Source organism: Desmodus rotundus, chromosome X, assembly GCF_022682495.2.
Source record: "Desmodus rotundus isolate HL8 chromosome X, HLdesRot8A.1, whole genome shotgun sequence".
NCBI classification, from domain to species: domain Eukaryota; kingdom Metazoa; phylum Chordata; class Mammalia; order Chiroptera; family Phyllostomidae; genus Desmodus; species Desmodus rotundus.
Window position 1 is genome coordinate 69865337 of NC_071400.1, and position 25858 is coordinate 69891194.

Below are 25858 nucleotides of genomic sequence, written 5' to 3' on the forward strand. Positions count from 1 at the left end.
GAAAACTAAATGGTACAGTGCAGGAGAATCTATGCAGATTACAGGAGTGATTTCTTTGTATGAAAAACTGGTGTTTGTTTATTTGTTTTTAGAAACTAGTTATGTTATGGTCACAAGCAGATGTATGATGGTCTCAGCCAGGGCAGGCCATTTTGAGAAGCAAATAGAACAGCAAACCAAAATAGGGAAAGAGTTGTACTAAAATGTATGAAACATGTTTTTTGAATTAAAAATTAAACAGGAGGCATTCATAGGAGACTGGACACTCCAAACAACTTGGTAGTAAAGTTAAGAACTAGAAACCTATCTTTAGAAACATTCCCAAACAGAGAAAAACAAGAAAGAAAAGAGCAGAAATGGAGGTAGACAGGAAATGGGACGAATGGAACTAAAGTAATAATCAAAGGTAATTGCTTTGGAAAAATCCCGTTCAAAGCTAAAAAAAAAAAAAAAAAAAAAAGTATCTGGAAATTGAGACAGTTCACTCTGTTCCAAGCAAAATATATAAAAAGAGATCACTAGATATACCTTGGTAAAAATTTAAAGGTCATAGTTAAGGAAACAATCTTATAAGCATCAAAGCAAAACATACACAAAACAAAGCTTCAAAAAACATCACCACCAGCAAAACCAATGAACTAAAAACCAAAAAGATATGGCCTCAGGTAATGCAAGTAGACAATGGATTAAATCTTCAGTGCTTTGAGGGTGAACATTGAGGACGAGTTGTTTTTTTTGTACAAGAGGACAGTAAAAATGTCTTTTTTAATCTTCAGTAAAACATTATAATACAGTTTCTTTAATAAATTATTCCTCAAAGTAATACATTATTTATTAAATTGCACTAGAAAATGAAGATAGAATCAAAATTAAGAACTCAAGGGAGACATTTTCTATTTTTAAAAAATTGGAATAGCAGTTAACACTAAAACAGTTTACACACACAGTTATACATCTAAATTCAAAGATAAAACACTATTTCAAGAAGTGAATGATATTGTTAGAAAAATTAAAAAGGAAAATGACATGGTTTTTACCACTGATAAAATAGCCAAGACTCAAAAAGAGAGAGTGGGAAATCAAAGGGTTGAATCCCTCATATTCCATCTTGAAAGTGAAATTATATTTTGCCCTTATCTTTGGCAATTGGGTAGATATAAGTTTAGCAGGCTTTAGGGAAATTTCAACTTAACCAAGGTGGAATTCCACATAGAATTGCAGAACCTAATAATCCTTTCACAATGTGTATGTACAGCCAATCATCATGTTGTATACTTTAAATATATACAACTTTCCAATTATAACTCAATAAAGGTGGGAGAAAAATAATGGGAGTGGGGCTAGAGATAGAGATGGTGAGGAGATTCATTATATAACTTATCATACTTCTTGAATTTGTACCATTATGCATTTGTTTTATAATTCTAAAACCTATTATGAAGAGAAAAAGAAATATAAGTATAGTGCACTGTGTTTTTTTAGAAACAAAAAATTGCAGAACCTAAAAGCTAACCTAGTATAGTCTTTATTGCAAAAGACAAATAATAACAGAAGGTGATTGCAACAATACATGAACAACTGAAAACACAAAACAAGATGACAGGAAAAAAGTCTTAGGAGCAGTTTTGACCATAAACGTAAACTCTCTGATGGACCCTATTATGACACATTCCACCTGCTCTGGAGGCCTGCACATGATCCCCTTTTACTTTCCCATTTAATTCTTGAGCTCCCATGAGCCAATTTATCAAGAATTCCTCTTGAGGAACGATCAGTATGTTCCTCTTGAGACCTCTTCTCTCCCCCTTCTTCCTTAGTTGTCCAGGAACCCTAGGCATACTTGCTTTGTCTAGGGAGTATCAGAACACTATCAGACACCACTGTGTGGCTCCTTGCTGGCACAAGGCTGCTTTGGGAAACTGGTTCTGCCAGACTGATGGATGCTACTGGGCATCACTTAACTGGGCAGAAGGCTGACACCTGGGTTTTGCTGCTGTTTTCATTTGGGAGAGACACGAATATGTCTATAAGCTGAAAGGAAAGGATCAATGTGGGCCAAGAAATAGAAGGCACTGATGACAGGCTGGACAATTGATAGATCAGTGAGCTGTTAAGGATGAAGAAGCAGTTAACGATGGATCAAGGCTTAGTTTTAACTTTTCCCAATGCCCACAATGTATGTTTCAAACTTTCTCACTTTTTTAAATTTTAATTTTTTATTGTTATTCAATTACAGTTGTGTGCCTTTTCTCCCCATCCCTCCACCCCACCCCAGATGAACCCCCCTCCCTCCCCCACCTCCACCCTCCCTCTTGGTTTTGTCCATGTGTCCTTTATAGTAGTTCCTGTAATCCCCTCTCCTCACTGTCCCCTCCCCACTCCCCCCTGACCATTGTTAGATTGTTCTTAACTTCAATGTCTCTGGTTATATTTGGTTTCCTTTTTTCTTCTATTTATTATGTTCCAGTTAAAGGTGAGATCATATGGCATTTGTCCCTCACCATCTGGCTTATTTCACTTAACATAATGCTCTGTAGTTCCATCCATGCTGTTGCAAAGGGTATAAGCTCTTTCTTTCTCTCTGCTGTGTAGAATTCCATTGTGTAAATATAACATAGTTTTTGGATCCACTCGTTTGCTGATGGGCACTTAGGTTGCTTCCAGTACTTGGGTATTGTGAATTGTGCTACTATGAACATTGGGGTGCACAGGTTCTTTTGGATTGGTGTTTCAGGCAAAGGACTTGAACGGACACTTCTCCAAGGAAGACATACAGAGGGCCCAGAGACATATGAAAAGATGCTCAGCATCACTAGCCATCAGAGAGATGCAAATTAAAACTACAATGAGGTACCATCTCACACCGGTTAGAGTGGCCAACATAAACAAATCCACAAACAAATGTTGGAGAGGATGCGGAGAAAAGGGAACCCTCGTGCACTGTTGGTGGGAATGCAGACTGGTGAGGCCACTGTGGAAAACAGTATGGAATTTCCTCAGAAAACTAAAAATGGAACTGCCTTTTGACCCAGCAAACTTTCTTACTCTTAAGCTCCTAACCTCATAGCAGAGCACCTCATGTCCAGGTTAATAGAGAATATAGAGTTCCCAAGATAGAAACCTTGCCCAAGCCCCTGCATTCATAATTCTCATCTCAGTAGAAAATGTATCTCTCCTGCTTTCTAAAGCTAACTTTCATGGTAGCCCTGTCTCCAAGGCACTCAACAGAAGACCTGGGGACCATCCCTTGGCCAACACATCCAACTGTAGTTATGCTTCTCAGCTCCATCCTCTTCCTCAACAGCCCTCACTAGCATGACTACCCCTTGCATTGCTTCCTGAGTTCTCTGACATCCAGTTCTGTTCATATTGCTCCCTTGCTCAACATCCTCCAAGAGATCTTCATCTGTGGAAAAAAATGTGGATACCCTAACAGGGCCCACATGGGTGCCTTTCATGATTGGGCTCACCTGTCAGGTCTCTAACTTATCTCTTGGTTCACTTCCCTGTGTTCTACTCATTCTAAGAACCCTGACTGGTTCAAATCTTGGCTCTACTTATATTAGCTGTGTGCCCTTGGGCAGTTGATTGAAGCTTTCTGGGCCTTAGTTTCTCCTCTTTAGATAGGGATAATCAAAGTCCCCATTTAACATATTGTTTCGAGAATTAAATGAGTTCATGTATATGAAGCAGTTAGATAAAAGTATGGCATATACTAAGCACTTTATAAGTGTTAGTTCCTGTTATTAATACTTTGTATAGCTCCTCAGATGTACCATCCTCTTGATCCCCTTATATCTTTGAGGATATGGTTCTTTCTTCCATTTCTCCCAACCTCTTCCCCCCTCCCCCCCACCTTACTTCTCTGAGTGGCAAATTGTCTTTTATCTTTAAGGTCTGCTCCACTACCACCTCTGTTGTGAGGCATTCCTGGATTTCCCCCTATATGTATACACATGCCAGGCTGGATGAGGAGTACATTCTCTCAGCTTCTGGACATATTTTTATTGCAGCCCTTTTTCTACTTTGTTGACTTCACTTTTCTCCTGATCTGTGATTAACTCTAGCATGCAGACATTGAGCTCAAGTCAGAGGTTGAATCTAGTCTATTTCTCTCTCATTTTCCATCAGTTGACATGGCCTGAAATGGAGTTTGTGGTATTCACTTAGTGATTGTTGAATGAATAAATGAATGAATGAATGTATATGTAGGTGAGTGACATGTGTAGACAAAACCCAAAGGAAGAAATGTAATTGTTCAGGTTTATTAGTAATCAAATCATTGTTTATTAAATAAGACATTAGGAATTAGGAAATAGTTTTATAAATCATAATTATCCATTTCTGTGGGCTTTCACGCATTGCCGGTGGGAGGGTAAAAGCAACTTAATACCATGTATCAAGGTCCTTTCAAATGTCCTTTTCTTTTGCCAACTAATTGTACTTCTGGAACACTACTCAAAGGTTATAATTTTATTTTATCTTATTTTATTTTTCTTGTTTTTAAAATATTTTATATACTTTTGAATTTGTATTACTGGAACAATACTGGTTAATAAGATTATATAGGTTTCAAGTGTACAATTCTGTAATATATCATCTGTATATTGTACTGTGTGTTCGCCACCCCAAGTCAAATCTCCTTCCATCACCATTTCCATCCCTTTACCCTTTTCTACCTCCCCCTGCTCTCCTTTCTCTCTGGTAATTACCATACTCTTGTCTGTGTTTATGAGTTGTTGGGGTTTTTTTTGTTACTTAATCCCTTGAACTTTTCTACCCAGCTCGCCAATCCCTGCCCCCCTGATAGCTCTTAGTCTGTTCTCTCTATCTAAGAGTCTGTTTTTATTTTGTTCTTTACATTCCACATGTAAGTGAAATGATATGATATTTGTCTTTCTCTGACTGGCTTATTTCATTTAGCATAATACTCTCTAGGTCCATCCATGCTGTCACAAAAGGTAAGATGTCCTTTTTTATGGCTGTGTAGTATACCATTGTGTAAATGTACTACAGATTTTTATCCACTCATCTACTGATGGGCACTTGGGCTCCTTCCAAATCTTGTCTATTGTAAATAATGCTGCAGCGAATACATAGGGGTACATATATTCCTTTGAATTAATGTTTTGGGTTTCTTTGGATATACTCCCTGAAGTGGAATTGCTGAATCATAAGGTGGTTCCATTTTTAGTTTTCTGAGGAAATTCCATACTATTTTCCACAGTACCTGCACCAGTCTGCATTCCCACCAACAGTGCACTAGGGTTCCCTTTTCTCTACATCCTCTCCAACACTTGTTTGTTGATTTATTGATCATAGCCATTCTGACCGGTGTTAGGTGATATCTCATTGTGATTTTAATTTGCATTTCCTTGATGATTGGTGACATTGAGCATCTTTTAATATGTCTATTAGCCATGTCTGTCTTCTTTGGAGATTGAAGGACATAATTTTAAATACAGACAAATAATTATGTATAAAGATATTTATTATAACATTATTTATATAAAAATTTGTTGGAAGTCCATGAAATATCCAATAACAGAAGTATCATTTAGCATTTTGGTTTCAAAAGAATATGTGATAACATGAAATACATTTATTACGTGAAAAAAACAGACTATAAAATACATTTACAACTATTAAGGAAAAAAGCAATTAAATACTCACACATAGAAAAGAGACTGCAAATAAGTATACCAGAATGTTTACTTGGTTGTATTTGCTTGGTGGGAGTGTGTATGATTTTTTTTCTTTTATATATTAATTCTGTATAATTAGAAATGTGTTCCTTTAGTAACGGAGTAAGGCCAATCAATTTTATATTTTAAAGTATTCAGAAAGAATCTGAGTATATATTTTTGATATGTTTTGATATGAATAAGTGTTGAGTTTGCTAAGTTGATTATGAGCACCCAGAGGACACAGGCCTAGTCTTGTGTTAGGGCTATTTTATGATCAGTAAATGCCTATGAGCTTATATGGAGCTCCCCTCCATTTAAGGCACACCCCCAGCCTCCCCTGTAGCAGGGCTCAGCATGGCCTCTAAAACATCTGGCAACCAGTGAGAAAGAGTTAAAAACAGAAAGCCAAACAACTTAAGTTTTCTTGGAGACAAATAATTTTTGAACACAGGATAGGTGTTAATGAAAAGGAAAGTGGTAGAAAATGAATAACCTTGCTTGTAAATGTAATGAATATTCATTCCTTTCTGCCCACATTGCAAGTTAAGCACCATCATTTGCTGTTAGCAAAAATCTCGACATGATTAAAAACAAAACACATTGTTGTCTTAGCTTGTTTAAGTGCTTATTGTACCAAATTGTAGAAGAATTATAGATGAGTGTTTTAAAGGGTTTCTCTACAAAGAAAATTGATAATAACATACAGCAATTGCTCTTAACTGCATGAGAAAAATTTCATTTTGTTTGGCTACACTTAAATAGCCCCAAATTCGAGTACACCAAGACATACCGGATTTCAAACTAAATAAATAAAAATTACCATGTACATTCCACTACATGTCAAAACAGGAAAAGCCATAGCATTTGATGTGAAATGAAGGTTAGGGCAGTAGCAGAGAAATCTAGAAGCTGCTTACATTTATTTGGAATAAAAAAACAGGGTCAATGATTTTCAGTGCAGATGTACTTATTTGAGAAAAATATATCAAAAAGTCAATTCACAAAGCAGATGAATTTGGCAGCAATTATTCATAACTGCCAAAAGATTCTTTAGTTTCAAAAGAACTTATTTCAGGTTTCAGTGTGCTTTCTTGTCATTAAGAACTTGGATTACAGGAACTACTATAAAGGACAAATGGACAAAACCAAGGGGGAGGATGGAAGCAAGGGAGGGAGGTGGGTTCAGCTGGGGTAGAGTGGAGGGATGGGGAGAAAAGGCATACAACTGTAATTGAATAACAATAAAAAAAAAAGAACTTGACAGAAATTGGAGGAATTTAAAGCTAAGGTCTTAGGTGCCGTTGCCAATTAAAAATGATCAAAATGAAGATACAGTATCTTTTAGTTCTTAGGTTTAAGTCTTCGATTATTTTTTATTGTTGTTCAAGTATAGTTGCCTCCATTTTCCCCCCACTACTCTCCCCCGCCCCACCCATACCCACCTACCACCCTCGATCCTACCCCCCCTTTGGCTTTGTCCATGTGTCCGTTATACATGTTCCTTGACTACCCTTCCCATTTTTCCCCTTGTTATGCCCCTCCTCCACCCTTCTGGTTACTGTCAGTTTGTTCTTAATTTCAATGTCTCTGGTTATATTTTGCTTGAGTGTTTGTTGTATTGATAAGGTTCCACTTATAGGTGAGATCATATGGTATTTGTCTTTCACTGCCTGGCTTATTTCACTTAGCATAATGCTCTGCAGATCCATCCATGCTGTTGTGAAGGATAGGAACTCCTTTCTTTCTACTGTGTAGCATTCCATTGTGTAAATGTACCATAGTTTTTTGCTCCAGTCATTTGCTGATGAGCAGAGTTTTGTGCTCCACTCATTTACTGATCAACACTTGGCTATTGTAAATTGTGCTGCTATGAACATTGGGGTGCATAGGTTCTTTTGAATTGGTGTTTCCAGGTTCTTAGGATATAATCCCAGCAGTGGAATTGCTGGGTCAAAAGGCAGTTCCATTTTTCATTTTCTGAGGAAATTCCATAGTGTTTTCCACAGTGGCTGCACCAATCTACATTCCCATCAACAGTGTACTAGGGTTCCCTTTTTTCCACATCCTCGCTAGCAGTTGTTCTTTGTTGATTTGTTAGTGATGGCCATTCTGATTGGTGTGAAGTGGTATCTCATTGCATTAAAATATATATTGCATCAAATATTATCCATTATATAAAGGAAGGCACGTCTGGACTCTATGACTTTTTTTGCTTCAGACTTAATCCTGAACATGACTATTTAAAACAAGTATACCATTTTCCTTTTTCACTCTACAGATAAATTCTATGATTTTAGTCATCAAAAGTATCTCGTATATTTTCAAAATAAACTTGCTTAAGAGAAGTAGCTTCTAGTGAATACAACTTCAAACTATCTCCACTGTGGAATCATGAGAGTAATAAAAACTGCTATCATTTATTTAGTCTAGGTGCTGTGCTAAATGCTTTTAAACCCTGCTAACTTAATCTTCAATTTTTATATATCCAGAAAACAATTTATTATGGAGTGCTTACTATGTGCCAGGGGCTATTTAAGGTATTGGGGATTCAGCAGTGAACAAAATAGATCAATAGCCTTGTCGTTTGTGGAACTAAGGTCCAATTTGTGGGGGGAGGAATACAGATGATATACAAAATGCGAAAGTAAATGATATACTACTAGGCTGGAGAAAGCAGGGAAGAAAAGAAAACAGGGAAGAGGGCTGGGGAATGACAGACTTTTAGGGGAAAGGGGGCCACACTTTTTAAAATGATGGTTAGAGTAGGCCTCAAGAGGAAGATGACACTTGAGCAAATGAAAAAGATGCCCTGCAGGAGGTGAAGAACCAGACCATGTGACTCATCTTGGGAAAGAGCATTCCTGAGTGCAAAGCCCCTGAAGTTGGAGCATGCGTGGTTTGTTTGAGGAAGAGCAAGGAGTGCAGTATGGTGGATGCAGAGGGAAAGAGAGAGGACAAGGTCCAAGAGATAGTGGAAGAGAGGATATATCATGTCAGGTCTGGTATGCCATCATGTGACTTCATGAGGCCATCACGAGACTTTGAGAAAGATGGCGAGCCCTCAGAGGGTTTTGAGTGGAGACATGATATGATCTGACTCACATTTTAACAGGATCATCTTGGCTCATGTGGTAAAATAGATTTCTGTGAAGCAGATGGTCTTGTCCAATATCACAGATGAGGAACAGTGGCTCAAAGAAGTTAAGTAATTTACCAGAGTTCCCATTTATTAGAGAATTAGTATGGCTGAGATTTTAATCTGGAGCTGTGTAATTTGAAAGTTCACACTTGCCCCACTAAACTACACCACCCCTCAGTTGCAAACAGGTTTGTAACACAGGCTGGAGTAGATTTTCTTATAGTCTGCATTGATCTCTTTTTTCCCTTTTCTCTGGAATTTCTTGACTTCTTTGGTGAGGCCACCATGTCACACAACTCCAGAGGATACCATTTATACCGTAAGTCTATAAATGTACTCTCTGGAGATGAGAGTATCCAGCCTAAGTGGCCATATGGGCTTTTCTCCAGTAAGATTTCTTTTTCTTTTTCTTTTTTCCAATGAGATTGAAAAACTTAATAGATGGTTTTGAACTACAGTTAGGCTGGTAGCAAAATCTGTTTGGTCAGACATTTGTAGTGGCCCCACTTTGATGTATCTTTCCATTTCTTCTTCTTCGTACACATATTCTACCAGCTGCCTCTACCACCGTCTGCTGTGTTGCAGCACACTAGGCCAACAGTGTGCCAGGCTGGGATATAAGTGATGGGAAGGTAGGGTTTCCTGCTGTGTATGGGCAGCTTAGGACAACAAGTGTAAGAGAAAGCCTGAGGGAGTGTAGAATGTGAGCATGTGTCCCCAGGCTTCTGATTAAAGGACATGAAACACATTTTATTTGATGAATTTCAAATTGAAGGAAATGATAAAGGATACTACCTAATTGTCATCAAAATTGTGACTTGGTTTAATTTAGACTGAGCTAGATTTTCTTCTTAGCCTTAGAGCCTTACACGTTTACACTCTTGAGATCTTGCTTACATTGGAACTATTTGTTTAGTTTGTTTGAAAGACATTGGTTAGACTTTAGAAATTCAATATGTAAGAAAATACCCTGATATTTCAAACTTTAAAATGAAGTTTCATTTCACCATTACATGACTGGGTGACTTAATGGAATTATGTCTTGTAAAACTGTGGTGCATTTCATGTTTCAAAATTCTGCACAGTTACCTCAATATCCTAGAGCAGTTTGGCATTGTTTTGTGAAGTCTTATGACTTTAATTACAAAAACAGAGACAATCATGGCAGTATCCCTTATAAGATTAACTGAAAAATATTGTGATGATCTGTATAAAATATTAGTGTCAGGAATGTAGTGCAATGTTGGGTAAAGACAAAGGGGACTTGCCATTTAAATCTTTAAGATTAACAATAGTAATCATAGAACACCAGATCAATACAATTACAGCTGTTTTTTTTAAAATGCATTTTTATTTCCCTTGAATGATAGGGCAGGAATTATCAAGGCCAGACTTTACTTTCAGACCTTATTTCAGGTTCGCTCTGAAGATTTAAATGAGGAAGGGCTATTTGATAGAAGTTGATTTTGTTTTTTGTGGCTGTTGCTAAGTAAAAATGGAGTATGCAGAAAACAAGTTGGTGGGTCTTCAATAGGTTAAACATAGAATTACTATTTTTCCCCAGTAATTACACTCCTGGGTATATATACCCAAAGAATTGAAAACAGGTATTCAAGCAAAAACTTGTACATGAATGTTCAGAGCAGCACTATTCACAATAGCCAAAAATGTGGAAACCACACATATGTCCATCAAGGCATGAATGGATAAGCAAAATGTGGTATGTTCATACAAGAGAATATTATTCAGCCATAAAAAAGAATAAAGTACTGATACATGCTACAACATGGATGAACATCAAAACATTATGCTAAGCAAGAGAAGCCAGACAGAAAAGGCCATATTGTATGATTCCATTTATATGAAATACCCAGAATTGGCAAATCCACAGAGATAGAAAGCAGATTAGTGGTTGTCAGGTGGGCAGAAGGCTAGCAGGGAGGAGGAAAATGGAGTGACTGCTTCTCTAGGGTGGTGAAATGTTTTGGAACTAGATAAAGGTGGTGATCATGCAACATTGTGAATTTATTAAATGTCACTAATGGAAAATTTTATGTTATATATATTTACCTACAATAAAAAAATGGAGTGTGCTCCTTTTGAAAAGATTCCTATTTCATGGTGAAGCCCATGAAAGATTAACAAGGTGGGGTGAGTCCTAAAGAAGGGTCATGTGGCAAACTTGGGGGAAAGTGGTGGCAGCCTCCTGAGTTCTATAAAATGAGGCTTATACTTGCTGGTTGGAATTGCTGGTACAGGGACATGCCTTGCTTGAGTGCAGCTGCCACATGAGGCAGTGGCTCTGAGGCTCCCGTTGTCCTGCACAACTAAGGCCACTTTTAAGTCTGGGGCAGCTTGTTTGTAACTCTCACATAAAGTCATGGAAAGCCATGCAATCCTGAGCTCTTTAAAACCCAAGCGTACAGAAACCCAGCAGATATAAATTTTAACTGCAGTGAGGCCAGGATAATTTCAGTTTATCCAATGAAAAGAAAAATAACCTTTTATGACCTGGTAGTTCTAGAATAAACTTAGTTAAAGGTGCATGGAAAGTTTTAGTTGTTGCCACACACATTCTTTTCCCTGGTCCTTGGGTGTGTGCCACTTCTTCTTCACACCATTTTCTACCCTCAAAAGGAAAAAGCTTTCAAGTGTTTTTTTTCTCTATTGATGAAAGTAATATTTGATTATTATAAAAATTCAGAAAAAGCAGACTATATTCATCTATCGATATCTATATATCTGTGTATCTGTCTATCATCAATCAGGGATATGCTGTAGATGTTTTGGCATGTATCCTTCAAGTCTTTTTTTCTTTGAATATATATATAGATATAGATAGATATAGATATACCACACTATCTTCAGTTTCACTTGGATCACACTACATTTATCAACATGACATGGACATCTTTATACCAGTGAATACCACACTTTTCATGGTTGCATTGTGTTCCATTTTGTGTATGTGTCATGACTGATTATTCCATGACCAATGTTCTAAATGAGCCTGGGGAGACTTCCAGTCAAGATGGAGGCATAGGTTAAAACACCTCACCTCCTTGCCCAACTACAGGAAGAATTACAACTAGACTACAAAACAAATATCACCCAGAATTGTCAGAAAATCAAGCTGTAAGGAAGTCTGACAACGTAGGATTTAAAGAAGCCACATTCATCCAGATGAGTAGGAGGGGCAGAGACACACAGAGAAGTGGAGAGCCATGGAGAGACAGAATGGGAGGTCCCACATCCATGTGTGCGGGTAAAAATCAGGAGGGATACCTTGGGAATGAGGGATCCCAGCCCCAGACCAGACCACCCAGCCCAGGGTTCCAGCACCAGGAATATAGGTCCCTATAACTTCTGGCTATAAAAACCAGTGGAGGTTGGGGTGGCGGATGAAACTGCAGGATTCTCAGGAGACTCCTCTTAAAGGTCCTGCAATGGACTTAGGATTTACACAGACTCACCCCTCAAGGATTCAGCACCAGGGCAACAGCTGAAAGGGCACCAGTAGCATATGGGGAGAAAGTGAAGTGTTTAGCATCAAGGTGAGTGCCAGGAGACAGCTTCTTCCTGGATAAAACTCCATAGGTCAGGCAACAACATTCTCCCCTCTCTGAAAGCTCTCCCCACAGAGTCACAGAGTAGTAACATGGGTTGCCCCACCCTGGCAATTATCTAAGGCTCTGCCCCATACAACTTAAAGGTGCACTTTTCTAGAAGAGGCCACATTACTAAGACAGGTAGTCAAAACAGCTCTATCTAATACAGAGAAATAAACACAGGGAGGCTGCCAAAATAAGGAGATAAAAAAATATGACCCAAATAAAAGAATAGAACAAAACTTCAAAAAAAAATGAAATGAAATGAAGACTGTACTTTCAGGGATCATTTCTCTAGTTCATTACTAAATGAAATGGAGATAAGCAACCTATCAGACGCACAGTTCGAAACACTGGCTATTAGGATGCTTAAGGAACACATTAGGTACTTCAACAGCATAAAAAGACCAGGGCAGAAATGAAGATTACATTAAGTCAAATAAAGAATAATCTACAGGGAACCAACAGTGGAGGGGATGAAGCCAAGAATCAAATCAACAATTTGGAACATAAGGAAGAAAAAAAGCATTCAATCAGAACAGCAAGAAGAAAAAAGAATTAAAAAAAAAATGAAGTTAGGCTAAGGAACCTCTGGGACATCTTCAAATGTATCAACATTCAAATCATAGGGGTGCCAGAAGCAGAAGAGGAAGAGCAAGAAGTTGAAAACTTATTTGAAAAAATAATGAAAGAAGACTTCCCTAATTTGGTAAAGGAAATAGATATACAGGACCAGGAAGCACATAGTCCCAAGTAAGAAGGACCCAAAGAGGACCACATCAAGACACTTCATAATTAAAATGCCAAAGGTTAAATATAAAGAGAGCATCTTAAAAAGCAGCAAGAGAAAAGCAGATAGTTACCTACAAAGGAGGTCCCATGAGACTGTCAGCTGATTTCTCAAAAGACACTTTGCAGGCTAGAAGGGATGGGCAAGAAATAATTCAAATTCACAAAAAGCAGGAACCTACCATCAAGATTGCTCTACCCAGCAACGCTATCATTTAGAATTGAAGGCAAAGAGCTTCCCATAGAAGAAAAAACTAAAGGCATTCATCATCACCAAACCATTATTATATGAAATGTTAAAGGGACTTATTTAAGAAAAGATGAAAACTATAAATAAAATGGCAATACATATATATCTATCAACAATTGAATCTAAAAAACTAAGCAAACAAGAGGAACAGAAACAGAATGATTGATATGGAGATAATTTGGATGGTTACAATTTGGGAGGGGGAAGGGGGATAGAGGGGGAAAAGATGCAGGGATTAAGAAGTACAAATTGATAGGGACAAAATAGGAGGAAATTAAGAACAGTATAGGAAGTGGAGTAGCCAAGAAACTTATATGCATGACCCATGGACATGAACTAAGGGGGGATTGCCTGAGGGAGTGGGGTTGCTGGGTGGAGGGGGTCAAAGGGGGAAAAGTTGGAAAACTGTAATAGCACAATCAAAATATATTTAAAAAAATAAATGATCTGGGGGCTTTCCTAGGAGTGGTTCCTTCCTGGTCTCTTAAACCTCAGTCAGAGATGGTTGATGACTCAGAATTTCTGAAATTATTTTCTTTTGTCAATGATAGTGGTCAGTGCATGGTAAAGGCAATACAAGTCTGTAAAAAATTAGCTCAAAACCCACTGCATTTAGGAAACTTCCTGACTGAGTCCTACTGCATTGGGTGACTCTGTCTTCTGTGTCCCAAGAAAAGGGGGACAGGATAGTATGCAGGAGCATGGGCTTTGGAGCCAGAATGCAAGGGTACCCATTCTGGCTTTTGTGACATTGGGCATATTACTTAACATTTCTGTGCCTCAGTGTTCTCATCTGTAAAATGGGGATAACAGTAGTACCTACCTTCTAGACAAGTTGAAATGATCCATGCCAGAAGGACCTCCTGGCACATAGCTAGTACTCAATGAATGGCAAGATTTCTCTCTGTTACTCAATTGTTCAAGTGGTCCTTCCAGTTTGTGGTTTTGAGAGTTGATCTGTATGCTTGGGAAGCCCAAATAGTTTATAAACTCCGAAAATTTCAGATGCCAAAGTGGCTTGACAGGATTTTCCATGCAGTGAGCCCCCAGTCAGTATTGCTGATTGGTTGACCCAAACTGACTTGCTGCAGTTGTGGGGTCTTCTTGGTTGCATTCGGCTTTCATTTCCCATTGAAAAAAATCAAAGCAAAACACAAGGGAAACCTCAGAAACCCTGAGAAGTGGATGTAGGTGAAATGCAGTCCCTTCAGACAGGTGAATATTGTACCTGTGGGCCTTCCTACACTATGAGGAAATTCTTTTTATTTTTTTTTAAATCCTTACCCAGTTAAAGGTGAGATCATATGGTATTTGTCCCTTACCGCCTGGCTTATTTCACTTAGCACAATGCAAACAAAATATAACCAGAGACATTGAAATTAAGAACAATGTAACAATAGCCAGAGGGGAGTGGGGAGAGGGGTCTACAGGAGCTACTATAAAGGACACAAGGACAAAATCAAGGGAGAGTGTAGAGGTGGGGGAGGGAGGTAGGACTGGCTGGGGTGGGGTGGAGGGAAGGGGAGAAAATGCAGACAATTGTAACTGAATAAAAATTTTAAAAAATTAAAAAAAAGACCATAAGTTTTTATATTCTGAGGTTAAAAACTTTGAAAATAGTTTATTAAAAAATGATAAAATCCTTACCCAAGGGCATTTTTGTCAATTGCTTTTAGAGAGAGAGGAAGGGAGAGAGGAAGGGGGGAGAGAAACATCAATGCAAGAGAGAAGCATCAGTTGGTTGCCTCCCATACATGCCTGGCCTGGGGGTCATATGTGCCTAGACCAGGATCAGGGATCACACTCACAACCTAGGTATGTGCCCTGATCAACAATTGAACCCACAACCTTTTGGTCACGAGATGACGCTCCAACCAACTGAGCCACACCAGCAGGGCTCTCTGAGGAAGTTCTTAACTAGGAGAATTTAGAATTTTTAAATGATAGTGAAAATGACAAAAAAAAAAAAATAAAAGTACTAAAAGCCATTATTCTGAAAGACCAGTGTACAGCAAAAGAGTACATAAAATCTTGTATTCCTTCATTTATTTGGTATTCTTGGAAACTGAATTATTTCTGGTAAGCAAATTTTCTAGAGGATGGAAGTTTATTCATTTAACCACTATAACAGTTTGCATTTTAACTGTTTTGATGTACTTCTTTCTAATGCATGTTACATGGTTTACAGCTTTCATATGGAGAAGAAACAATTCAGCCAATTTGTTAGGCTTTGAATCTGCATTATTAACATGTTGTTGTCATTTTTTTTTAGCTCTGCCAAATAATCTCAAAGCCATTTGTCTTCTAAAAGAGTCAGATACTATACCCTTACACAGCTCTTCACTTTTAAATTTTTTCTTTCACTTTTTTCCTCACTGACAGGGTATGTCAGTTTTTACTTTTTACTACAGAAATGTGCATAATTGCTTTCTCCATCTCCAAAACACCTTTCTTATTTAATGATTTATAAATTTTATATCCTGGGAGAAATAACCCAAGTCTGTTACTATTTTATGTAAAGTAAGATTAATAGGCATTGAATGAAATCATGTATTTAGTGATAGGTTTTTTTGTTCTGTTTGTTTGTTTGTTTTACCAGTCAAGAACTTTAAAAATTTACTTCCTGGATGCAGGCTATTATCTGGTAGAAGTTTGACTCTGGGTAAAATGCCATTTTATTAAATTATAGTAGTTATGGTTTTCTGTTTTAGCACTGGGGTCTTCCTGCTGCTCATAAGTAGAGAAATTAAATTAAAGAAAAATAATCACCTGTCCTCTTTGCAGTTGGTAAAAGTTCTGTAAAATGGTATTTGCGGAATTTTTTATAGAAAGAGAAGGAAAATATTCTCAGATATAATTTCATGAGTGTTTTTGCATTTTCTTTACAGAGAAATACTGATGAATATAACTGCTGGGAAACTCACAGACCAAGAACTTATAACTATTGTACGTCACTATGGAGTACCTGAGGAACCATGTGCAGATGTCAATATCTTAATTGCAATGGCCCATGAAGAGTTCAAGAGAACTCTGTTTGAGAATTTTGATAGGCTCATTTCTTGCTGTGTATATGAAGATCGAGAACAGTAAGCTTTTATTGATTCTAGTAAATAATTTAAGTTTCTGTGATCCCGAGTAATGAGGAAATTTATATTTTATCAAAAAGGGCAAGAAGAAAATTGACAGATCTCATCATACTCTACTATGATGTGTTTTAGCAAAACCACCTTAAATCATTTGTGGAGAGTAACTAGGTAAAAATATGTCATAGTGGTGGTGAGCTTTATTTGTTGATGGAATAGAGGTAGGCCCTGTATCTTCTAAAGAATTGGATGCTCCTTTGCATTTTCTTTTACTTGGTTTTTGAAGCTTTAAACCGTGAAATACAGAAAATCAAGCTGTTAGGAGGTTTAATTCTGAGATTTCTTCTTCTTACATAATTTTAGTGATAACTGGGATTTATAAACAGGACTTTTGTAATATATAAATCAGGGAACTTGCAAGTAAACTTTCTTTAGAATTTCTTTGAAATTTTTTCTTGAAAATAATATACAGCATAATCTATTTATAGTACATTTATCATGTTTGTATTGAGCTCTATTAAGTCATTGTTATAAACAACTTGAGCCCCATCTTAATATATTTTGGCATTCATCTCACCACAGACCTGAAGTAGTGGGGGGAAGTACTTATCTGGCGTTCGAAGTTCTTAGTTCTAACTCTAGATTCTAATTTTGTTACTATACACCACTGCCATCTGACTTCCTCCTGACCCCTTCCTTCAATCCCCAAACCTGAAGTCTGCACCAAAGTAGACAGCTGCATACCCTGTATCTCTGAAGGTCCTATAGTTCATTTTAAGAATGAACATGATTTTTTCCCCTAATCCATACTATATCCTATTTGAGTTTTTATGAAGATGGTATTTTTGCTTGAATATTTATGTTTCCTTGAGCCTCACAGAGGATGTGGGGACTGACCTTTGCATAATCCTAGCCCTACCTTCCACCTTGGTGGTACCCCTTCCCAAGAGTGAAAAGTGTGGCTCTCCTTCACTAAAGGAACACTTCTTGGGAATAATGGGGCTTCTTGATCAGACATTTCTGGGGTTTTTCCAGATCTGACAAGTTTCAATTCTAGACATAAATTTTCTCTAAAAATTGTATAACTTCATTGTAAAGAAAGCAGCTGCCTTTCTTTCCTCTTGGTTCTAATTTTGCCCGTTGCCTGGAAGAACATTGGCTAAGTAAGAACAATGGATAAGCATTTGCCCCACCAGGCTGGGGAAAATAACTGTTGGGCTGCTCCGGAGAAAACATCTGAAAAAATTGAGATGAATGTTAAGGCCCCAGCTGGGGCTTCCAGGTTGTAATGTTTGGATCCAAGCAAAAGACTAGAAAAAACACCCTCAAGTCATATAATACTTGTGTTGGAGGCTCTAGAGGCCTGTCAAATTAAGAGATGTTTTCAAACACCAGAACCATTTTTTGACTAGTGGTGAAGAATGCATATCAGTTACTTAGAGCAACACTCATGGCTGCAGCCTTAATAGGCTCTATTATCACCAACCAAGAATTCGAATCTTGATGTACAGACTTCTGAAAGGACAGAATCTGGTGACTTCTGATATGGAGAAGGCTGATGAAATGCAATGTGACTGCTTTTCCTTACTATTAATTCCAATACTGGCTTTCATAGTTATTCCCATGTGCACATTTTTAGAAGACAATATATTTTCTTTCCTATAGCATACAACTATTACTCGAGAGACCCAAAGTATATATAAGCTAATTTATTTTGTTTTAATCCAGAAAAAAAGTATTACCCAGAGAAGACATCAAAAGGCTGTGCAAGTCCTCCCGCTTACCTTTGAGTAATGATCTTCTAGAAGCTTTATTGTGCGAGTAAGTGAGACCTGCATCCTTCATAGGAATTGTCCTGCATGTTTTTGTTTAGGGGACTATTGTTGGTTTTATATTTACCTTTAATTACCTTTGAGTTATTCTCTGTTTTGATTATATTATTGATGACATACCTCCATTTAACTGTTACAAAAGGAAAAATTACTTATGATTTTGAATGTTAGAGAGCCTACTATGAATTATTATCTTTTTGCCATTAAGACATACTTACATATACACAGGTTTGTGTGGCAGAATGAAAATGTACAGCTTCATTGGTTAAGAGGGTATGAGATGTAAAATTCAGGGCATGTTTTTCTTTTTTTTTTAATATTTAATAATTGCTTTCCTATTGTACTTTTTTCCATTACCATTTATCCCTCTTAACCCACCCCCTGCAGTCATCACCCTGTTGTGCATGTCCATGAGTCCTTTTTCCTTGAGCCCTCCACCCCTTAACCACCTGCCCATAGCTGTCATCCTGCTGTCATGAGTCTGTCTCTGTTGTGCTTATTTGTTCAATATGAGTGAAATCATATATTTGTCTTTCTCTGACTGGCTTATTTCACTTAGCATAATGTTCTCCAGGTCCATACATGCTATTACAAAGGGTAAAATTTTCATCTTTTTTACAGCTGAGCAGTATTCCATTATGTAAATGTCCCATGGTTGTTTTCTCCATTTATCTGCTGATGGGCACTTGGGCTGCTTCCATATGTTGGCAATTATAAATAACACTGCTATGAACATAGGGGTGCTTATGTTCTTTCCAGTTAGTGTTTTCAGTTCCTTCAGATATATTCCCAGAAGTGGGATTGCTGGATCAAAAGACAGTTCCATTTTTCATTTTTTGAGGTATCTCCATAGTGCTTTGCATAGTGACTGCACCAATCTGCATTCCCACCAACAGTACAAAAGGGTTCCCTGTTCTCCACATCCTTGCCAAGACTTGTTGTTTGTTGAGTTATTGATGATAGCCGTTCTGACAGGTGTGAGATGATATCTCATTGTGGTTTTAATTTGCATTTCTCTGATATTAGTGATACTGAGCAACTTTTCATATGCCTATTGGCCATCTGTATGACCTTTTTGGAGAAGTGTCTATTCCAGTTCTTTGCCCATTTTTTTAATTGGATTGTTCGGTTTTTTGTTTTTTAGTGGAGTTTTGTACAAATTCTGGATATTAGCCCCTTATCAGATATATTGACAAATATGTTCTCCCATTCCATGGGTTGTTTTTTCATTTTGTTGATGGTTTCCTTTGTTGTGCAAAAATTCTTTAGTTTGACGTAATACCATTAGCTTATTTTTTTCTTTTGTTTCTCTTGCCAGAGGAGATATATCAGATAAAATGTTGCTATGAGCAATGTCCCAGATTTTACTGCCTATGTTTTCTTCTAAGATTTTTATGGCTTTGTCCTAACACTTCAGTCTTTAATCCATTTTGAATTTATTCTCATGTGTGATGTAAGAAGGCGGTCTAGTTTCATTTTTTTATATATATCTGTCCAATTTTCCCAACAGCATTTATTGAATAAACTATCTTTAGCCCCCTCTATGAGCATGTTTCCTCTCCCAAATATTAATTGACTGTAAAGCTGTGGGTTTATATCTGGGTTCTCTATTCTGTTCCATTGATCTATGTGTCTTCTTTTATGCCAATACCATGCTGTTTTGATTAGTATGGCCTTATAATATACTTTGATATTAGGTAGTGTGATTCCTCCAACTTTTTTCTTTTTCAGGACCGCTGTTGCTATGCAGAGCCTTTTGCGGTTTCCGTATAAATATTTGAAATATTTGTTCTAGTTCTGTGACATATGTCTTTGGTATCTTGATAGGAATTGCATTGAATCTATTCATTGTTTTGGGTAGTATGGACATTTTAATGATGTTAATTCTTCCCGTCCATAAACATGGTCTGTGCTTTCACTTAGTATCTTACTCAATTTCTTTTCTCAAAGTCTTCTAATTTTATGAGTACAGGTCTTTTACATCATTGGTTAGATATATTCCTAGGGATTTTATTCTTTTTGTAGCAATCATGAATGAGATTGTTTTCTTAATTTCTCTTTCTGATAGTTCATTATTGGTATATAAAATGCAACTGATTTCTGGATCTTAATTTTGTATCCTACTTTGCTGAATTCATTGATCAGTTCTAGTAGTTTCTAGGTAGATGGAGTCTTTAGGTACTCTATGTACATTATCATGTTATCTGCAAACAAAGACAGTTTTACTTCCTCCTTTCCAATTTGGATGCCTTTTATTTCTTCTTCTTGTCTGATTGATATGGCTAGGATTTCCAGTACTATGTTGAATAAGAGAGGTGAAAGCAGACATCTCTGTCTTGTTCCCAATGTGAAGAGGAACACTTGTAGTTTTTGCCCATTGAGTATGATGCTGACAGTGGGGTTTGTCATATATGGCCTTTATTATGTTTAGTTATCTTCCTTCTATTCCCACTTTTCTGAGAGGTTTTTTTTTATCATAAACAGGTGCTTGATTTTATCAAATGCTTTTTCTGCATCTATTGATATAATCATGTGGTTATTATTCTTCATTTTTTTATGTGGTGTATCACATTTACTCATTTGTGAATATTGTACCAACCTTGCATTCCTGGAATTAATCCTACTTGATCATGGTGTATGATCTTTTTGATACATTGTTGTATTCAGTTTCCTAATATTTTATTGAGGATTTTAGCATCTATTCATCAGGAATATTGGCCTATAATTTTCTTCCTTTGTAGTGTCTTTATCTGATTTTGGAATTAGGATAATGCCAACCGTAAAATGAGCTTGGGAGCCTCCCCTGCACTTGAATTTTTTGAAATAGGTTGAGGAGAGGTGTTGGTTCTTCTCAGAATGTTTGGTAAAATTTGCCTGTCAAGCCATATGGTCCAGAGATTTTACTTGCTGGGAATTTTTTGTGTCTCACAGATTTTGGGGTATAGTGTTCTCATTTTCATTTGTTTCAAGGTATCTTTTTAAAACTTTTTCAGTTATTTTATTTCTTTAAATTTTATTGTTGTTCTACTACACTTGCCCCAAATTTTCCCCTATTACTCTCTACTGCCCTGCCTACCCATGACTCCCACAGTCTTTCCCCACCCTGTTTTCCATGTCCATGGGTCATTTATAAATGTTCCTTGACTAGACTTTCCCCTTCTTCTCCCTCTTCCCCCAACTCCCGTCCCCTCCAGTCACTGTCAGTCTGTTCCTTGTTTCCATGCCTCTAGCTCTGTTTGGCTCATTGGTTTGTTTTGCTCATTAGGTTCCTCTTATAGGTTCAGTCATATGGTAGTTGCTTATCACTACCTGGCTTATTTCACTTAGCATAATAGTCTCCAGTTCCATCCATGCTGTCAAAAAGGTCAGGGTTCCTTCTTTCTTCATGCTGTGTAGTATTTTCATTGTGTAAATGTACCACAGTTTTTTGATCTACTCATTTACTGATGGGAATTTAGGCTGTTTCCAACACTTGGTTATTGTAAATAATGCTGCTATGAACATAGGGGTGCATAGTTTCTTTTGAATTGGTGTTTCTGGATTCTTAGGGTATAATCCCAGTAGTGGGATCACTGGATCAAAAGGTAGTTCCATATTTAGTTTTTTGAAAAATTCCATACTGTTTTCCACAGTGGCTGCACCAGTCTGCATTCCCACCAACAGTGTACTAGGGTTCCCTTTTCTCCACAACCTTGCCAGCACTTGTTGTTTGTTGATATGTTAATGATGGCCCTTTTTGCTGGTGTGAGGTGGTATCTCATTGTGGTTTTACTTTGTATCTCTCTAAAGGCTAGTGATGTTGTGCATCCTTTTCTTATGTCTATGGATCCTCTGTATAACCTCCTTGGAGAAGTGTCTGTTCAGGTCCTTTGCCCATTTTTTAATTGGATTGTTTGTCTTCCTGGTGTTGAGTTGTATGAGTTCTTTATATATTTTGGATGTTAAACCCTTGTCTGAGGTATCATTGGAAAATATGTTTTCCCATATATTTGGTTCCGTTTTATTTTGATGATGTTTTCTTTAGCCATGCGGAAGCTTCTTAGTTTGATGTAGTCCCATTTGTTTATTCTTTCCTTTATATCCATTGCCCTAACAGATATATCAGCAAAAAATAATGCTGCATGGGATATCTGAAATTTTACTGCCTATGTTTTCCTCTAGGACTTTTATGGTGTCACAGCTTATATTGAAGTCTTTTATCCATCTTGAGTTTATTCTGGTGTATGGTGTAAGTTGGTGGTCTAGTTTTATTTTTTTGCATGTACCTGCCCAGATATCCCAATAACATTTATTGAAGAGACTATTTTTACTGCACTTTATGCTCCTGACCCCTTTGTCAAATATTCACTGACCAAGGAGGCATGGGTTTATTTCTGGGCTCTCTATTCCATTCCATTTATCTATGTGTCTGTTCTTATATAAGTACCAGACTGTTTTGATTACAGTGGCCTTGTAATAATAGTTTGATATCAGGTGTTGTGATCCCTCCTATTTTCTTCTTCTTTCTCAAAATTGCTATTTGGGGTCATTTATGGTTCCATATAAATTTTTGAAATATTTGTTCTAAATCTGTGAAATGTCATTGGTATTTTAATAGGGATTGTGTTGATCCATAAAGTGCTTTGTGTAGTATGGACATTTTGATGATGTTAATTCTTCCAGTCTATGAACACTTTTTTTTTTTTTAAATCTTTTATCATTTCGTTGCTCTGCGAATTTTTTTTCTACCTTGTCCTCCAGTTCACTGATTCGGTCCTCTGCTTCATCTAGCCTGATTTTAATATCTTGTACTGTATTCTTCATTTCAGATATTGTATTCTTCATTTCCTCCTGGCTTTTATTTTAGTTTCTATGTCATTTTTCTTGCTGGTGTAGTTTGCAGTAAGTTCCTTGTCACTTACATGGTGTTCTTTGTAGTTCTCACTGAGCTCCTTGAGCATCCTTATAACCATTATTTTTTACTCAATGTCTGATTATTGCTTGCCTCAATTTCATTTAGCACTCTTTCTGGGGATTCCTCCTTTCCTTTCGATTGAGGGTTATTTCTTTGTCTCCCCATTTTAGGTGACTGTTCTTGTTTGTTTCTTTGTATATGATTGATCTTCTTTGGCTCCCTGTCTTTGTGGTGTGACCTTTTGTGGTAAGTGACCTGTGGAACTCAGTGCTACAGTCTTCTTAATCCACTGAGCTTGATGCTCTTGCAATGCCCATTCTGCCATTTATGTGGGTTCTCTGGTTGTAATTCAGTTTTGGTTGTTGTTGGGTCACTCTTTGGTGGGCCCTTCCCTCTGGCTGGCTGACTGAGGGTGCACTGCCCACTGAATCTTGTATGATATCGTATAGGTGCTCTCAGCACAGAATCTAACAGCCCAGGAAACAATGCCACAGCCACAAAAATAATCCCCACCCACAAGCACTCTATCAACAGCAAATGAGCCTATATTAATAAAGGTCTAAAGAGATTAAGACTATTATAAAGAAGAAAAAACAAATATGAGGTGACTACCTGAATGAAAAAATGATTTTGAGAGGGTAGTGGTAGGAGAAATAATAAGAGTGGGGAATAGAAACAAAGCAAAGGGAGAAATAAAATAAATTTATATCATAAATAAAAAGGGAGGGAAGAAGGCAGAATGGAGTAAGAGGAGGGAAGTATTAGGTGTAAACAAAATTTAAAAAATATATATAGTGAAAAAAAAAGGAACCAAATTGGAGAAAAAGATCCCCCACAGCTATATCAACAACAACTCAGCAAAGATTGCTATATGTTTGATGGTATTGAGAGGGAAAAAAGAAAGAAGAGGTTAAGAGATGTCTGGAGGATAGAAGTGATTTTGAGATGATAGAGGGAGGAGGAATACTGAGAGTGAGGAATGTAAACCAGCCTAAGACAGGGAAAAATTAAAATTTAAAATGGAAAAAAAAGGGCAGGGGAAAGACAAAGTGGAACAATAGAGGGGTATGGTAAAATTTGAGATTTGAAAGGCAAAAATAGTGAAGATCTAGAAATAAAATTGAAGAATGCAATAACAACCACCTTAACCAGTACCAAAAGTGAGAGTTTGATAAAGGTAGAGAGAGAATAAGGGTATTTAAGTTGGGAAAAAGAATGTAAGATGACTAATGACAAGAAAAATGGTTTTGAGAGGCTGTATGGGGGAGCGATAGTAAGAGTGCAGAATAGAAACAAGTTGTAGCAAGAGAAAAAATAAAATTTAAAACAAAGATAAGAAGAGGAAGGAAGAAGATAAAATGGAGATAGAGAAGTGTGGAGCAACATATGAGATTTGAAACAAAGTATAATATAAAAACTAGTGACTTAATAAGCACAAACTTGAAGGAAAAGAGATGAATGGTAAAAGGCTATGCAGGAAAGAAAATAACGCAAATCATGAAGAAGACCACTGTGGAATTCATCTCAGTCAAATCCAGAGTTTATCACTGTCTTCTCTTCCTGGATCTGCCCCTGTTGATGCCACATGGTGTCCCAGTCTGACTCTAGGCAGTCTGTTCATGGCTGCAAGTGATCCTCAGTCTATGGCTGTCTCCTTCAGATTTGGCTGGCCCCCACTGTTCTGCCCTGCCAGCTTTCCAGCAGCCTTGGGCCCAGTAGTGGTTCCTTTAATGACCCAAGAGGACTGCCAGTGCCTTTTCCACCTATCTCCAGAGGGGGTCTCTGTTGCAATCAGTGGGAGGGAACTGTGGGTCACCCCAGGAGTGTACTACTTAGTCTTCAGTGAAAATGGTGAGAGTGTTTCCCCATCCCCTTGCCACACATCTTGCTGTGTCCCAGATTCTTTCCAATAATGTATATTTTTTGGTGAATTAGCTGTCCATTTCCTATGAGGGGCCAATCTATGTAAAAGGAGCAGCTGCTTCCTGCATGGTGCAAGCAGCAACTCTATCTAGACACCAAGGCTGGGTGGGACACTGAATCCCCCTTGTTGTGCCTGTCCTTACTCTCTTTGCTCTACTGAGTTTAGTGGATCAGGGCCCAAGGAACATTGTAGCTTGTATTGTGTAGTTAGGGGCCATTTCAGAACTTTTTTGTCTTTTCCCTGTGGAAATGTACCCAGCAGGATTCTCCTGAGCATGGCCTCACTGATCTGCAGAGCCTGTAATTCTACAGGTGGGGGTTGGGCTCTCCTGTCTGTTAGGGGATCTGGCTAGCTCTAGCAAATCTCAGATGTTCAGCCCCTGCCTTCCAGATCCCATCCTGCTACTCTCTTGTAAGAGGATCAGGCCCAAGTTCTCCACTGTGAATGGTGCCCTGCTAGCCAGTAGTACTTTGTGGGACCCATAATCCCTTCAGCGTGACTCTATCCCTCTGAATTCTCTGTTAGCAGAGTTATTACTCCTGCATGTATGTGCATGCGAGCCCCAGATCTCTGCCAAGTGTCGGGGCTCACCTCAGCTCCCCTTTAAAAAGAATTTCTGTGTGGTGCCCAAGCTGCAGCACCGATCCCAGGC

General features: G+C 37.7%; 1 protein-coding gene across 6 annotated transcripts in view; it reads left to right on the top strand.

The window, feature by feature from the left end:
• EFHC2 (EF-hand domain containing 2) overlaps positions 1 to 25858 on the top strand; it is a 328021-nt gene that overhangs the window by 164833 nt on the left and 137330 nt on the right. For all 6 annotated transcript variants that reach the window (XR_008426009.1, XR_008426008.1, XM_053917521.1 and 3 more), the window contains 2 exons: positions 16362 to 16559; positions 18285 to 18377. Coding sequence is in view for 4 of the 6 variants with exons in the window: in XM_053917521.1 (XP_053773496.1) it covers positions 16362 to 16559; positions 18285 to 18377 (291 nt within the window). In the remaining 2 variants the exon portion in view is untranslated. The remainder of the gene's footprint in view (positions 1 to 16361; positions 16560 to 18284; positions 18378 to 25858) is intronic.